Below are 17,566 nucleotides of genomic sequence, written 5' to 3' on the forward strand. Positions count from 1 at the left end.
TTCCTGCCCTATACCATTCTAGACAAATGTTCCAATCTCCTCTTAAAAAAGAATTAAAGAAAACTTTCCTGACAGTGAAAACAACTAATCAGTAGAATAGCTTGCCTCCAGAAGTTGGGGGTGCTCCATCACTGGAGGCTTTCAAAAAGAGACTAGACTAGACAACCATTTGCCTGAAATGGTATAAAGTCTCCTGCTCAAACAGGGGGTTGGATTCCAATACTATTATTCTATGTTCTATGTTCTAAAATGCAATTGGGTAATGTTTAAGAACATAAAATAAAAATAAAACCAATTAATAAACTTAATCATTAATTACCAAAACTCTGGGTTTGTGACTGATGAGTTCTCCACCAGCTTGCTACTACCGAAGTTTCATTGCAGCAGCGAAAATTGCTTGATGCTGCCCCTGTGCAGACTGATCAGGGGTCCACAGGAGCACGAAGCTCCACTGGTGCCTTTCTTTGGATAGCAACTTGCCAGCCAGCCTTGAACTCTTCAGAAATTGGAGGAACATTCCAAGGAGGTGATAATGAGGAAGGGGGGGGGGGGAATGTGATGGCATGATAATTTGGTGGAGGCCTGGATGAACCTCAGTGGAGTGGTAGGTTATACATTGACACACACAGCTACAAACACATAGAGACATATAAATATTGAAAATAAATAATCAAATTTGCAATAATGTTTCTTTTTTATGTATTAATCACATCTACTTCTTATCTGATGTTAATGTGTTGGGCTGTGTGTGTGTGTGTGTGTGTGTGTGTGTAAATATGTAGAGTACAGCCAATATATGGCCCACAGGGAACATTAAGTACAGTTCAGTGACCTTCATTCCTTGATTTGAGTTTGACAGCATTGATCAAGAAGATTTTTTTTCTATTAAACTATTTGTTACTGTTAAATACAATCACTCATCTTTTAAATTTCTAGAATGTATACATATTTGGTACACATGTTACACTGCAGTTCAGAGCTAGTAGTAGGAAAAACTGTATTTCAAAATTCGATGTTATTGAATATGTATTCAGCCGTACTTCACCAAAGAGTCTACATTTCTAAATAGATCAGAATACAATTATTTTCCTGTAATGGCACTTCTGAAATAAAAATTAAACTGCCCTAATTCACAGCAATAGGCAAATTTCCCTGGAGAAATGTGAGAAGACTAAAATAGTAACTAAAACATGAGAGAATTGCATTGTAAAAGAACGATGACACACAGCAAGAGATCATTACAGTGATCTAATGAATTGGAGATTTGTTTTCAGATGGTTTTGGATATTTGACCCTTAATAATTTCCTATTTGCCTGAGAAGACATTCACATGAAATTATAGAAAAAAATGTGATTTAGATAATTAAGCATTATTAAAGTATGAACTTCATATATATTTCTGCTGAAGACAAAGAGGATTTCTATTGGCCTAATGCAAGAACTGGGCCTTACAATTGCTCAGAGAAGAAGAAGAATTTAGTTATTTGTAACTAATATTATTTGTAAAGGAGGTGAAATTTATCTTGTGTTACTTATTATACATTGTTATTTGAATTACTCAACTTACTAATACTCATCAAATTTGCATACAACACTAAACTGGCAGGAATAGCCAACACACAGAAAATAGGCTCAAAATCCAGATGGATCTCGGCAGACTCAAACACCTATCTAACAAAATGAAATGCAGTGTAGAGAAAAGTAAGGTATTACTTTTATTTATTTATTTATTTTATTTTAATCCCATTTATATCCCGCCCTTCTCCGAAGACTCAGGGCGGCTTACAATCTAAGAAGCACAAATCAATGTGCTTAGCAATAGCCTTTATTCTATGTATATGCCTGCTTATTAGGGCTCTCGGGGGGGCCCCAAGCGGCATTTTTACAAAGTCAGCTTATTGCCCCCAACAATCTGGGTCTTCATTATGCTTAGGCAAGAAAAACCAAACGCACAGGTACAGATTAGATGAAACCTGGTTCAATAGCAGTAATTGTGAGAGGGATCTTGGAGTCCTAGTGTCTTCTATAAATCACTAATGGACTCCAATCACTTAAATATGCAGTGTGCAGTAGCCACCAAAAAATGCCAATGCAATACTAGGTTGCATTAACAGAGGAATAGAATCAAGGTCACGTAAAGTACTAGTACCGGTTTATAAGGGCTTAGTAAGATCACATTTAGAATATTGTATCCAGTTTTGGTCACCATATCATAAAAAAGGTGTTGAGACTCTGGAAAGAGTATAGAAAAGAGTAACAAAGATGATTAGGGGGCTAGAGAATGGTTGAATGAAGAAAGGTTGCAGGAAGTGGGTAAGTCTAGTTTAGTGAAAAGAAGGACTAGGGGTGACATGATAGCAATGTTCCAATATCTGAGGGGCTGCCACAAACAATAGAATGGAATGGAACGGAACAGAATAGAGCTGGAAAGGGACCTTGGAGGTCTTCTAGTCCAGCCCCCTACTCAAGCAGGAGAACATATACAATCTCAGACAAGTGACTGTCTAGCCTCTTTTTAAAAATCTCCAGTGATGGAGTGCCCACAATTTCTGGGGATAAGTTATTCCATTGGTTAATTGTTCTCACTGTCAGAAAGTTTCTCCTTAATTCCAGGTTGCATTTCTCTTTGATCAGTTTCCAACCATTGTTTCTTGTCCTGCCCTCTGCTTATTTGGAGAATAACATGAACCCCTCTTCTTTGTGGCAACCCCTCAAATACTGGAATACTGCTATCATGTCACCTCTGTTTCTTCTTTTCCTTAGACTAGCCAAGCCCCAAGTCCTGTAGCCGTTCTTTGTATATTTTAGTCTCCAGGCCTTGGATCATCTTAGTTCTCTGAACTTTTTCCATGGTCTCAACATCTTTTTTTATAGTATGGTGACCAAAAGTGGTTGCAATATTCCAGGTGTGGTCTTATTAGAGTTTTATAAAGCGGTATTAATACCTCGTGTGATCTTGAGTCTATGCCTCTGTTTATGCAAACCAGCATTGTATTAGCTTTTTTGGCTGCTGTTGCACACTGCTGGCTCATGGTTAAGTGATTGTCCACTAGGACTCCAAGGTCTCTCTCACAATTACTGTTTTTAAGCCAGGTCTTGCCCAATCTGTATGTGTACCTTTGATTTTTCCTGCCTAAATGTAAAACTTTGCTTTTCTCCATGCTGAAACTCATTTTGTTGGATAGGGCCCATTATTCAAGTTTGTCAAGATCTTTTTGGATCCTGAGTTTGTCTTCTGGGGTGTTGGTACTCCTGTCAGTTTGGTGTTATCTGCAAATTTGATGAGTTCCCCTTCAATTCCCTCATCTAAGTCATTGATGAAGATATTGAAGAATACTGGGCCTAAGACGGAACCTTGTGGTACCTCACTGCTTACTTCTCTCTATGTGGACATAGTGCCATTGAGGACTACTCGTTGAGTACAGTTTGCCAGCCAGCTACAGATCCATCTGGTGGTTATGTTGTTTATTCCACCTTTTTCTAGCTTACCAAGGAGTAGGTTGTGGTCTACTTTATTGGTTTGGCTTGATCTGTTTTTAACAAACCTGTGCTGGCTACTAGTTATAACTTTGCTTCTAGTTGTTCGCAGATATGTTTTTTGATTATCTTTTCTAGGTTCTTCTCAGGTATTGATGTTAGACTGATTGGTCTGTAGTTTCCTGGGTCCGTTTTTCCCCCTTTCTTGAAGAAGAGAACCACATCAGCCCTTTCCCAATCCTCAGGTACTTCCCCGGTGCTGCAGGATTTTTGAAAGATATGGTGCAATGGTTAGAGATAACATCTGCCAGATCCTGGGATGCAATCTGTTTTCCAAAGCACCAGAAGGCAAGACAAGAAACAATGGATGGAAACCAATCAAATTTCCTAACAGAGAGAACAATTAACCAGTGTAACGGATTGCTTTTGGATCTTAAAAGGTCCAAGGGAAAAGTTCTTTTAAATACTTGAACCTCATTCAATAAGACCCTTTGATGGAAAAATATATTTCAGAAAGTATTTGGTATATAATAAAAGTATCCTACTAAAGAATTTGAATATCCCTGCTCTTGAAAAAAATGTAAAAAGTGACTTCAGTGCTGCTTAGCAGTGAAAAGGAAGGAAACCTATTTGCTATCAAAATAGAAGTAGTGCAGAACAAATGTCTTTGAAAACAATTTGCACTCCTAATTGATACTCTGCTCTATTTCTTCTTTCAGAAATGGAATTCTCCTTAACTGCAGAGCAAGATAATGTGCATCTATGACATGTACTGGGGCTGTGTCACAATATGTGCACATGTGGAAACAGTGAGAAACAGCTTCCAAAGCAGCAACACAAAAAACCTAGATGCATTAACAATTTGCAGAAAGCTAAACAAGTTGCTATTTGCTTGCAGAGCTGATTATTAAAGCAGCAGAGAACATAAGGTAAAGGTAAAGGTTCCCCCGCACATCCGTGCTAGTCGTTTTCGACTCTAGGGGCCGGTGCTCATCTCCGTTTCAAAGCCGAAGAGCCAGCGCTTGTCCGAGGACGTCTCCGTGGTTATGTGGCTGGCATGACTAGACGCCAAAGGTGCACGGAACGCTGTTACCTTCCCACCGTAGTGGTCCCTATTTTTCTACTTGCATTTTTATGTGCTTTCGAACTGCTAAGTTGGCAGAAGCTGGGACAAGTAACAGGCGCTCACTCTGTTACGCGGCACTCAGGATTCGACCCGCCAAACTGCCAACCTTCTGATCGACAAGCTCAGTGTCCTAACCCACTGAGCCACCGTGTCCTGCAAAGAACATAAATGGCTTGAAAAGTTCCCTCAAAAGCACACAATGCTTGTAAGAAAGCAGGCCTGAAGCGAGGCAAGGCCTTTCTAATTACATCAAGGTCTACTTGTCTACACAATATCATGGAAATTAGGCTTTGTGGAGCCCTTCTGATGCTACATCAAAAACATGCCATACAGGAAATGCCAAATCGGCATCCACAACAATTGGAGAAAAGATTGATTTTAATGATATCATTTACTTCTATGGAGAAGAAATTGTTAGGATCTGCAATTAATATTACAGTCAAGAAAAGGTGTCTTTGATAACTAAATTATACTCTTATTGCCAATTTAATAACATCACTTGAAAATACGGCTCTAGGTATCTCTTAAAAAACTGGTTAGGTATAGGTTAGCAAAATTATTGACAATAGATTCAGCAATATAATGTATATTACAAAATGCAAAGGTCCACAATGCTACAGGCACTATGTTAGAAAACATTTACTTTTAGATATTACAATTGCAGAAATATGACATTATATCCTGTTCACCAGAACAAAAAGCTGATCACCAATTACAAAATGTTCAATTTAAATAAACATAATCTTTCACATCTAGAAATATACAATTGAAAATACAAGAAATATGAGAATTGCAAGAATGAATAGTTTATATTCTTACTTAGAAAGTCACTTTCAGCCGAACCTACCTTTCAGGCTAAAATAGGAAGAAGGATATTTGCATATTTGCCACCCTGAGTTATCTATAAAGTAATAAAGGTAATATAAAAAAGCTAATAAATACAAAAATAAAATATTTTAAACATCATTTACCTATCTCTTTCATTCTGCATATTTCAGAATTTTTTAAAGTACTGTGTCACTATGACCATCTGAGCAGGAATTTTAAAATATCTACAAGTCCATCAGAGCAGAGATGGGTTTACAATTAGTAAGTTATTTTTTAATTATTTATTTATAGAGACATTTTGAGGTCAGAATGCATTACACTACAACAGATACCAGAAATGGACATCATTGTATTTGTGACCCACAGAGACTTCCTTTGATATTTACCAGGTCTTCTGAAAAATCTGAATGTTTTTTTAAAGATTAGTTTAATGAACAAATAAACATATGAGAACCTGATGTGTTACAAAACAGAACATCAATCTCATTTTGTTTATGAATAAATGCTTGGATCCCAATAGCTTCCAGAGGCATCCTTGTGGGGAAGGGTCAGTGGACAGCTGTGCTTTGTTTGAAAATGTCTCTGCCTGCCCAGGAAGATACTGTGCAGCTGGCAAAAAGAGTTGTAAAGGAAATATATCCGTTTGGTAACTAATTGTTTTGTGACTCAGCATGCTCACCATGGCAGCCATTTTACAAAAACATCCACAACATATTCTCAAAATCCTGACACATTATCTCTAATCTAGAGCAGGAAGATATGATCTGTGGCCCTTGAGATAATTAATGTTAGGTTTTGTCCCTCATTGCTGCCCATGATAGCAAAGTTCAGAGAAGTGGCATTCAACAACATGTGGAGCACCACATGTTACTTATTCTTGCTATGCTATTCAGATTATTTGAATAGACATCATCCTGTATATGTTAAGTTCTATTAAGTTTCATCTTGGGGATTAAGTAGGATTGCACAGATTTAAAATCTAGCTGCAGTATCTCCAATGGGACTGAAAATATTGAACTAATTTTACTCAGTTGTGTAACAATCTTATAGCTGTACCAGTATATACCAGTATACGTGTACATATTTTATTAATGAATATATTTAAAATCTATACATTTCAAAATAAAGCATTTTTTAAATTTTTTATTAAATATGATCCTATGGGCAATTATGGTAAAACTGAATTAGTTCAATATGTTTTTTCATGTAATTACATTCTATTTCCTGGAGTAAATTCAGTACTGTAACACATCTGTTAACCAGTAGAGGGAAGTCATGATCTACTGTATTTCTCAATCTTGATAAATTCCAGATATATGGCCTTAAAGCCTCAGAATTTTCCAAGCAGCATGGCAGTTTAACCAATGCTGGAACTTGCAAATGTTTTTCCGAAGAAGTGGAAATTTGTACTATTCAATAAATAAAAGGTTTGGATAGGTACAATTTGGGCTACTGAAATCATCTGATCAATACAGGAATCCGAATTACTTTATAGAGAGAAATTATTTTCCCAGATAGCTGCCTGTGAATGCAGTTCACAACTTCCAGATCTTACCTGAAAAATCCTGACAACTACTAGATCATCTATTGACCTCTGAGATTCTCCTAGCCTGATGAGGCTGGGGAATGGGGTGGGTAGTAGCATGATCATCTTATCTTCATTGAAAATTGATTAATTTGCTGAAAAAGAACAGCTTCAGATATTGCTAGCATCGTTACCTTGAGAAAGAGATACCTAAGACCATCTTTCTATTGGGAAAGAATACACAGCCAGAGAGATGGCTGTGTAGCTTCCACCTGAGGGTATTCAATGAAGGGGAGTCTACCGCTTACTTTAATAATTAGTTTCACTCACTCTGAGCATAAGTTGCCTGCCTTGCTCTTTTGTTTTATGTATTAAAAATAAATAAAAATGTACATTTTCTATTGGTGGTGCCTTAATACACAGAAGTGAAGATTAATTCAGTTGTTCTGCAGTTGTTGACTGCAAAGCATGTGCCAACTTTGTATTCTTATCTCAAAGTTACCTTGTGTATGTTTGCCAAAAGTGCAAGCCGGCAGCAATATGTATGCTCAATGTGTAAGGAACAAAAAGGAAGTCAAGAAAACAATAAGTCCACTAATGGGAGAAGATGGCAAGGAGGAGACAGGTAGCAGGGAGAAAGCAAACTGCTTAATTCATTCTTTGCATCTTTCTTCATGCAACAGAAAAAATAGTCCTACCTATCAAAAGTAGCACCATAGGAGAGAGAATAGTTCTGGAAAGAACAACATCCAGAATCAGAAATAACAGAATAGAGGCTAGCAGACCAACATTGATTAACAATATGAAATAAATTTATTCACAGAGGCAGAATTCGAAGAACTGCAAAGGTTTACCCAGGGCAAAGAAACCAAAACCTTTCCAGAAGTAGCTCGGACTGTAAAGGCAAACCAGGAGGAGGAATCTAGCAAAGATACATAATTATTTTCATTTGGAAACCAGGCACCTTCTCCTCTGCCTCAGAAAGAACAAAGCCCTCAAACTAAAGAAGTGGAAGAATTGAAACAAAGAGTAACTGAGCATCTAGAACAGCAAAAAACATCAGTTTGTCTGCATTGAAACTTGTTCCAAACTAGCACAAGCATTAAAAGATGCCAATACTGCAAAACCAAATATAAGCACCAACTCACTGCAAGAAAAAAACCAACTAATGTACAGCACAGCTGCAGTTACAAGTGAATACCTGGGGTGCAAAATCAAAAAGAGAAGAAAAAACCTAAACAGTGCACCACCAAAATGTAAGATCAGACTGGAAAATAAAATCAGCAAGCCAACGTCAGATGCAAGCAAGCTAGAATAGATGAAAGAAAAGAATCTGAAGAACAAGAAGACCAAAGAATACCTAACCAAGAAATACCACTTAGAAACAAGGAAGATCAAGGAAGCACTGGAAATAACTAAACAGCAAATAACAGCTATAGCCAAGAAAATCAGCAGATACAAAGTTTAAACTGCAAATTATAGGCAATCTAATTAGAAGTGTTTCTACCAATCCATCAATGAAGAGATTGGGTTACCCCAAAGAAATATAACAAGAATATGAAGCCTTAATTTTCTTTACATTGAATTTCATTTTGTTAGATAGGGCCCAGTGCTCAAGTGTGTCAAGATCCTTCTGGATCTTGAGCCTATCTTTTGAGGTGTTGGCTATTCCTGCCAGCTTGGTATTGTCTGCAGATTTGACGAGTTCCCCTTCTATCCCCTTGTCTAAGTCATTGATGAAGATATTGAAGAATACTGGGCCTAAGACAGAGCCTTGGGGTACTCCACTGCATATGTCCCTCCATGTAGATGCAGTACCATTAAGCACTACTCATTGAGTGTGGTTGGTTCTTCTTCTTCTTGTGCCATATCTGTTATTGGATGTTGGTGATCATGTTGGTGATCCTATTTTTAGCAGCAGCCAGATGAAACAGTGCTGCTGAGTTTTGTCCAAACCCGTCCCTTAGATTTTGAAGCCGTGATGTTTTTCTTCTGCCTGGACCTCGTTTGCCTTCAATCTTTCCCTGGAGGATTAAATGGACTATTCCATATTTTTCTGGGTGTCACATCACATGTCCGAAATATTCTAACTTTCATTTTTTAATTATTTTGATGATTTCCCTTGGCTTTCCCAGGTGGTTGGTTAGCCAGTCACAAATCTATCTGGTGGTGATGCTGTCTAACCTGCATTTTTCTATCTTATCAAGTAGTAGGTTGTGGTCAACTTTATCAAATGCCTTACTGAAATCCAAGTAAATGATATCTGCCACATTTCTCTGTTCCAGTAATTTTATCACTTTGTCAAACAATGCAATAATATTTGTCTGCTGAGGTAGCTGATGCAGTCCAACAGCATCTAATTGAAAATAGGTTTTTTCCACCCGACCATAAAGGAAACTATACCAGAAAGTATACCAGAAAGGCATACTGAGTACTGAAGAAAAATAACAGGAGCCGGCAATGGCCTAGGACAGGGGTAGGCAACCTCGGTTCTTTTATGACTCATGGACTTCAACTCCCAGAATTCCTGAGTCAGCATAGCTACCCCTGGCCTAGGAGCAGGAAAGTTGAAGAAAGAGACAGAGGGCTAATTCTGGATGATTTGGACTACCAGACTGGATGTTACATTACCAAGCAACTATTTTAACATGGCTTAAAGAATGGATAATGCTTAGAGACAAAAGACTATTATACCTAGAGAGGCATGACCTACAAATTGTTTGGCATGCCTTTCTGTGGTATGGGAAGAATAATATACATAGATACTTTAAAAACCACTTTATAAGAAATGCACTTCTTTTAGAATGGGAAAAAATAAAAGCGAAAATTTATATCAAGATACCTGGATAGCTTTCAACAATGGAAGTTTTTGCTTACCCAAATTTATTTAATTACAACAAAGTTGTGACCTATAAAGATATCTTGGACAATGAAGGAAAATTGAAAGAATGACAAGAACAATGTATTGATCTATTATGGTGGCCATATTTGCAAATCCAAACGAGATATGAAAAAGATATTAAAACAATGGGATTTTATAAAGAACAGACAGAATTTGATCTGATACTGTTAAAAACAGATGAAAAGTTGATTATGAAACTCTAAGCTTAAAGATGGAGGAAGAACAAGTAAAAGAAACAATGATAATATGGGCAAAGAACTTTGGATATAATGTAGAATTAGAAAACTGTCAAAAGTTATGAGACAAATATGCTAAATTAATGAAAGCAGTGCATATAAAGAAAACTTATATAAAATGTTTTACATATGGCACCAGTAAGATTAGCAAAAATGTTTAAAAATACTTCAAACAAGTGTTGGAAATACAAACAAAGACGAGGTACTTATTACCATATCTAGTGGACATGCCCTAAAGCAAAAAGGTTTTGGTTAAAATACATTTATGGTTGGAGAAAATGACTAAAAAACAAATAGACTTTAAGCCAGAATTATTTTTGTTTGGAATAATAGGAGCAAATTATGAGAAAGACTGTATATATATAATTCTACACGTACTAACTGCAGCAAGGATTGCATTTGCCCAACATTGGAAAAATGAAAAATTACCAACTGAAGAAGTATTAATTAAGAAAATTTTAGAGTGTGCAGAAAAGGACAGATTGACTTTAAAGATAAAAGAAGACTCAGTGTATTTTAGAACATGGGATAATTTCTATCAATGGCTAGAAAAATGAGTTAGAGAGAAAGGAAGGTTATATGCAACTTTGAATATATATTAGCAAGAAGACCATCAAGCGATTAATTAATATATTGTTTATGATAATTAACTACTAAGTGGGTTTTTTAAATACATGAACCCAGACATTATGCTGTTTGCTAAATATTGAGAATGTTATATATATATATAACTTATGACCACAATTGTGCATAAAGTTTCTGTTGCTGAGACATTTATTAAGTGAGTTTTGCCCCATTTTATGACCATTCTTGCCACAGTTGTTAAGTGAATTACTGTAGTTGTTAAGTAACATGGTTGTTACTTAATCTGGCATCTCCATTGACTTGCTTGTCAGAAGGTCGCAAAAGGTGACCACGTGACTTTGGGACATTATAATTGTCATAAATATGAGTCAGTTGCCAAGCATCTCAATTTGTTCATGTGACCATAGGAATGCTATATAGTGGTAAGTGTCATAAGTCAGTTTTTTCAGTGCCGTTGTAACTTTGAACAGTCACTAACTGAAGTGTTGTAAGTCAAGGACTACCTGTATTAAACTACCCAATAAGCATTCTATTTATGTTTTACTTCTATTATATACTACTTTTATCACATTTATCACATTCAACAATCAACCTTTGACACCATATTGTGTCACCCACCACCTTTATTATTCAAGCCTACTTGCTTTATTTATTTATTAGTTGAATTTATATACCGCCCTATTCCCGAAGGACTCAGGGCGGTTCACAGGGCAGTTAAAACAGTACAAAAAGAGAATAAAATGGAATTAAATTAGTACAAGCCCACAATTAATAATAACAATAAAAATTAAAATTTTAAAATTAATTTAATATAATTTAATATGATTTAATTAAAATACTTTAAAATTTAAAATCCCTCAGTCCAGGCCAGACAATTCAAACAACCAGGTTTTTAAGTCCCGGCGAAATGAGTGAAGGTCAGGGGCAGTCCGAAGCTCCATCGGCAGTTCGTTCCAAAGGGCGGGCGCACTCACAGAGAACGCCCTCCCCCTGGGAATCACCCGCCGGCAATCTCTAACTGGCAGAACCCTAAGGAGGCCCTCCCTGTTGGCGCGCACAGGACGATGGGAAGCTGATGCTGGTAGCAGGTGCTCCCTAAGGTAATCCGGACCCATGCCATTTAGGGCTTTATAGGTCATCACCAGCACCTTGAATCTTACCCGGAGGGCAACTGGAAGCCCATGCAGCTTGCGGAGAAGAGGTGTTACATGAGAATATCGGGACACTCCCATTACTACTTGCGCAGCTGCATTCTGCACCAGCTGAAGCCTCCGAGTGGTCCTCAAGGGCAGCCCCATGTAGAGAGCATTGCAGTAGTCTAACCGGGAGGTCACGAGCACATGAGTGACTGTACGTAGGGCATCCCGGTCCAGATAGGGCCGCAACTGGCGCACCAGGCGAACCTGGGCAAAAGCCCCCCTGGTCACGGCTCCTATATGATCTTCCAAACTGAGCTGTGAATCCAGGAGGACGCCCAAGTTACGAGCCCTATCGACGGGGGGTAACATATATTTGCTTTACCATATATTTGCCTCTAAAGTAACACACGTACAATAAATTTCCTTTCATTTCCTTTCATATATTTTTATATTTTTCAGTGCTGAAGTGCAATAATATAAACTGCACATTTCCTACCTGGGATAAAGCCACATTACACTTTCAAGATTTTGCTCTTTCACAGTTTAAAAATCAAATAAATAAACAAACTCTATCCACAAAGCCTCAGATGTCCAAGGGGCCATCTCAATTACTTTGTATGCCCACTTTTAATGACAGCTCCAGGGAAAGTAAATAAGACACTATCTTCTTTTCAGGCCAAAGGAAGCTTGTTTCTAACATTCACCACCCAGAATTACCTTATAGGGGAGGGCAGTATAAAAAAATAATGAATAAATAAATTCTCAAAAGCATAGCAAAACAATTCAACTAGACAAAACCAGTTAGACAACACCTCTGATCCAAAGGGAAAAAATGCACAATGTGTGTAGATTTCAAATACTTGGGGAACCAAAGTTCATGAAGTATGTATCATGTTTCAGATGTCCCCATTATACAGAACTGGGGAGTCAATTGAAAGGGACATGATAAAACTAAACAAAACACCAATGCTAATATTATGAACTCAAACTTTCTGGACAATATAGATACAAGGACTAATCACAGTCTGTACTTCACATATATTAAATATAGAAAAGTAAAATATTGTATTATTCTAATATTTATAAATTAGGTCAGTAAATTAAAATTAGCAAAGGATGAAAACATTTGCATATTTCAACCAAATGCACAAGATGAAGCTTCCTGGAATAATTAGCAATGAATTAACAATCTAGGATTTAATTTGTGCACAGACATAAAAAAAGTAATTAAGGCATGTTGAGCAGGCTTCCAAAATAGCATGATAATTATTACTTTTGACATGAGATCCCCAACAATCCAGATAGGTCACAACCAGTGGTGGGATTCAAATATCTGAACAACCGGTTCTCTGTGTGGATGCCACTTCTGGAAGTACATTCTGGGCCTGGGCAACAAAAAATTAGCTACCGGTTTTGCCGAAGTGGTGCCAACTGACTGAATCCCACCACTGGTTGCAAAGAAACATTTCACCTGCCAAGAAAGGCTATTTTAGGTTGTGAAAAGTTTATATTCAAATACATTTTATTCTTTATACTGTTTCCATCTTCTCTTAAAATATTAACAGAGTCCACAATGATCTGACAATCACTGTCTCCAAGTTAATCAAATTAGCAAACTTACTCAACCCCCAAAATAAATTAGCCAGACCTAGTCCACATATCAAAGGATAAGGTCTGTAAACAAAAACAGTTTATTAAATTAGGTCTCCCAGAGGAACTGCATGTTCACAAGAATAAACATACCTACACACACACACACACACACACACACACACACCCCTCAAGTGTCACCACAGAATCAGCATGTAGATACTTCCACACCCTAGACAAGGTGCCCTTATAAAATCTGCTACTGTACCCCATTTCTCTGCAGCTGCAGAGGCAAACTGTTTTGGTTTTAGGAATAAATATTTCTTCTTTCCTCACAGCTGTCTGAATCTCATTTTTATTTATTCTTGTGCAGCCCCATTTCAAGTTGGAACCCCAAATTATTCTTCTGAAAGGTCCTCTGGAAAACCAGTTAAATATACAGGACAGCTACTTCTCACAATTCATATGAGTATCGAAATAATTTGATTTTGCAAATGTCAAACACTATTTTAGAAAGAAGGCTGAGCAACAAAGAAACTTAGGTTCAGTACTTAAAAGGTATCCAGCCATAACTCTATGCGAACTAGTATTTAAATCAACGAATTGTGGGGCAAAAATATTATTTACATAAATTATATTGTCTAAATTTCTTACCACTCAAGAAAAAAACAGTCAAAAAAGGGAATTATTTTGAAAGTTAGTATTTCAATTATAGTTATGAAAACAGATTGTAAATAATTCCTGAAGAAGCCATACCTTGTCTGTTATTTTGGAAATTAAATTCTTTTCTACAGTTCCTGTGAAAAGTGCATTGGATTTCTCACCACTAAGAATATTGCCTGCAACGTGAACATTAGGTGTCAGAAAAGTACATTCATTCTTCTTGGATTCTGAGGAGAGACAAAGCTGATAGGAGTAAGGTAGAGTCCCGTCTTCAAAATTGGGTGGAAATATGACTCCAGTTGTGGAATGGGGAACAGGACCCAAACACTGTAGGAATCTAGGACTCCCTGACTGCCGGAGTTTGATGGCAATGGCCAGAATCACTGACAAGAGGAATAAAAATGACATCACAGCTAAGGCCACCACCAAATAGAACTGCAGGTCCGACTGATCCTCTGAGCTGTTCATCTGGCTTTTCATCTCCGGAAGGGCCTCCTGGAAGTTCTCAGCAAACACCAGGTTCAGGGTGACAGAGGCCGAGAGGGGCGGCCGTCCATTATCCTTCACCAGAAGGACCAGTCTCTGTTTCACGGCATCTCTCTCCATAAAGGTTCTTGCTGTCCTGATCTCACCCGTATGGGAGCCAACAGTGAAGAGGGCCGGTTCTGTGGCTTGGATCAGCTGGTAGGAGAGCCAGGCATTGTGTCCGGAATCAGCATCCACGGCCACCACTTTTGTTACCAGATAATCTGCCTCGGCTGAACGAGGGACCATCTCAAAGAGGGCGGAGTCCTTGGAGTCTGGTGAAGGGGACAGGATTTGAGGGCTGTTATCATTTCGATCCAGGATAAACACCCTGACTGTGACGTTGCTGCTGAGAGAGGGACTCCCGCCATCTTGGGCCTTCACCTGCAGCTGGAATTCCCTGAACTGCTCATAGTCAAAGGACCGCTGGGCGTAGATGGTGCCAGTCTCAGAATGAATGGAGATATAGGAGGAGATGGGAAGTTCTTCTATGTTGCTGGTGAGGATTGAATATGTGATGTGTGAGTTTTGACCCACATCCGGATCAAAGGCTTGCATCTGGAAGATGGAGGCACCAGAAGGATTGTTCTCTGGCACGTAGATGCTGTAGGACGCTTTCTCAAAAGCAGGGGCATTGTCATTGATATCAGAGATCTGCAGCAAGATGGTTTTGTTTGTGCTCAATGGAGGAGTTCCCTTGTCAGTGGCTGTGATTGTAATATTATACTCAGATGCTTTTTCTCTGTCCAGAGGTCTGTCTGTCATGAGCTTGTAGTAATTTTTAGATGATGGAAGAATCTTGAATGGCAAATTACTTTGCAAGTAGCAAGTAACCTCTCCATTATCACCAATGTCTCTGTCTTTAACATTTAAAAGAGCAATTAAGTTTCCAGCATCAGAGTCTTCAGGAATTGGGTTAAACATAGAAGCTAACTGTATTTCTGGAATATTGTCATTTTCATCTAAAATTTTTATTTCAATATTACAATGGGTCACCAATCCACCTCCATCTTTTGCTGCAACTGATACTGTATATTCTTCTGTTTCTTCAAAGTCCAGCAACTCTGTGAGATAAATAGTCCCTTTAATTGAATCCAATCTGAATTTTTGTTCAGTGGTAGATGGCAAATTGGTGAAATGATATGTGATTTGGGCATTTGTCCCGTCATCTTTATCAGAGGCTTCCACCTGAAGCACAAGGGATCCAACTGGAACATTTTCTTTCAAATTAACTGTATATGTATCTTGAGTGAAAATGGGTGGGTTGTCATTGACATCAGTAACATTAATCCATATATGGGCAGTTCCAGTTTTCCTTGGTTCACCCCCGTCCAGGGCTGTAAGGATCAAATGAAGGCTCTGTTCGCTTTCCCGATCGAGGGCTTTCTGCAGCACCAGTTCTGCATATTTAAGTCCATCTTTTCTCTCTCTAACTTCCAGTGCAAAATGTTTATTTGGACTCAGTATGTAATTTTGGACAGAATTGAGGCCAACATCTGGATCTTCTGCTTTCCCTACCTGAAATCTTGTACCTGGCGAAGTTAGTTCACTAGTTTCCAAGATGATATTGTCATTGAGGAATTTGGGTGCATTATCATTAATATCCTGGATTGTGACTGATATATGGAAAACATTTTGAGGGTTTTCCATCACAGCTTCTAAGTTCACGAGACACAGAAGGCTTTTCCCACAGATTCCTTCTCTATCTATCCTGTCATTTACATAAAGATTTCCACTGTCTGCATTGATCATCAAAAACTGCTTTTTATCCAAAGATACAGAATGTACTTTATGATATTTTAATTCTTTCTCATTTAATCCCAGTGCCTTGGCCAGATTTCCTACTATGGAACCCTGTGACATTTCCTCAGGTATGGAATAATGAATTTGTTCTGCAGCAGTTTGGTGGATGGATGACAAAATCAGGAGAAGCAGTACTTGCCTTGAGAGCACCCTTAGATTCCTTCTGTGCCTTCTCTCCATCAGTCTTTCCCACATCAGGCCGTTTCTTTTTTCCAGCTTCTTGTGATCTGACCAGTTCTCTTGGGGTTGAAAGAAATACCAGTAAAAATAGTAATTGCCTTTTTCTTAAAAGTTATTTTTTTCTCCCTTTGCAACAGGGTGGTTTTTTGCTTTTCATTTTCTTCTATCCTACACAGCAGTGATGGGAGCTGCTCAGGTTAGGAAGTCTCCTTTCAGTCTCTATGCTCTCCCAGGCTATCAGCTTGGGCAACAGCAGCACCCTGAGGCTCAGACAGAGAACTGCAGGCAAGGCTTTTCATCCATCCGGAAAACAGAAAGAGGGACATGGTTTTTCAGAGTTAGTGTATATGGGGAAAATATTGTTTTTCCTCTTTTTGTACAATAGCATGAAAATAATGGTTGCAACGCTTATCGGATTTGATGTCCCAACCATCAGACAGCCAAATTCTCATATAGTACGAAAATATTAATTTCCAGTTCTATTAAATTTCTCTTAATTTGGTACAGTATCCTTTTAAGATACTTTTTTTTTACTGAAACGGAATAGTGTTGTTATATTAATTCTGAAATGGCCAGACATATTTCTTGTTATAAATACCAGAATGTTATAAGCATCTCCCAAAAGTACTACATATAATTATTGAATTAATAATCAGTTATCCAACTGAATGGTAATAATAATAATAATAATAAAATCAAAATTAAGGGTTCGATGTTAGTGTAAAATCGTGGTTCTTCCCTAACATTTTCAACCAATATACATTTTCCCACTCTTAAAGGAAAGGATTAGTTAATCTTCATGGTAATCACTTGCCTAATTTTTGCAGGCATAAACATAACATCCACACATGTGAATGTATGTTCTTTTAGGGTTTCTTAAAAATTCTCTGTGAAAAGGAGTGCTTTGGTATTGATAATACAGAATATAAATATGCATGTAAGCAAATATTCTTATGCATAATAAAATGAAATGGCACCAAAAAGTAA

At 37.8% G+C, this 17,566-nt stretch overlaps 1 protein-coding gene across 8 annotated transcripts in view; it reads right to left on the reverse strand.

Moving 5' to 3' along the window:
• LOC308665430 (protocadherin gamma-C3-like) overlaps window positions 1-17,566 on the reverse strand; it is a gene marked incomplete at its 5' end in the record, with an annotated part of 208,181 nt that overhangs the window by 50,629 nt on the left and 139,986 nt on the right. The window contains one exon of one of the 8 annotated variants that reach the window (XM_081323455.1): window positions 14,165-16,733. The exons of the other annotated variants lie outside the window; for them this stretch is intronic. Within the exon in view, the coding sequence (XP_081179581.1) occupies window positions 14,165-16,594 (2,430 nt within the window). Of the gene's footprint in view, window positions 1-14,164; window positions 16,734-17,566 lie in introns of those variants that run through there. 8 annotated transcript variants of the gene reach the window in all.

This window comes from Vipera berus, assembly GCF_964194415.1.
Source record: "Vipera berus genome assembly, chromosome: 3".
Lineage (NCBI taxonomy): Eukaryota > Metazoa > Chordata > Lepidosauria > Squamata > Viperidae > Vipera > Vipera berus.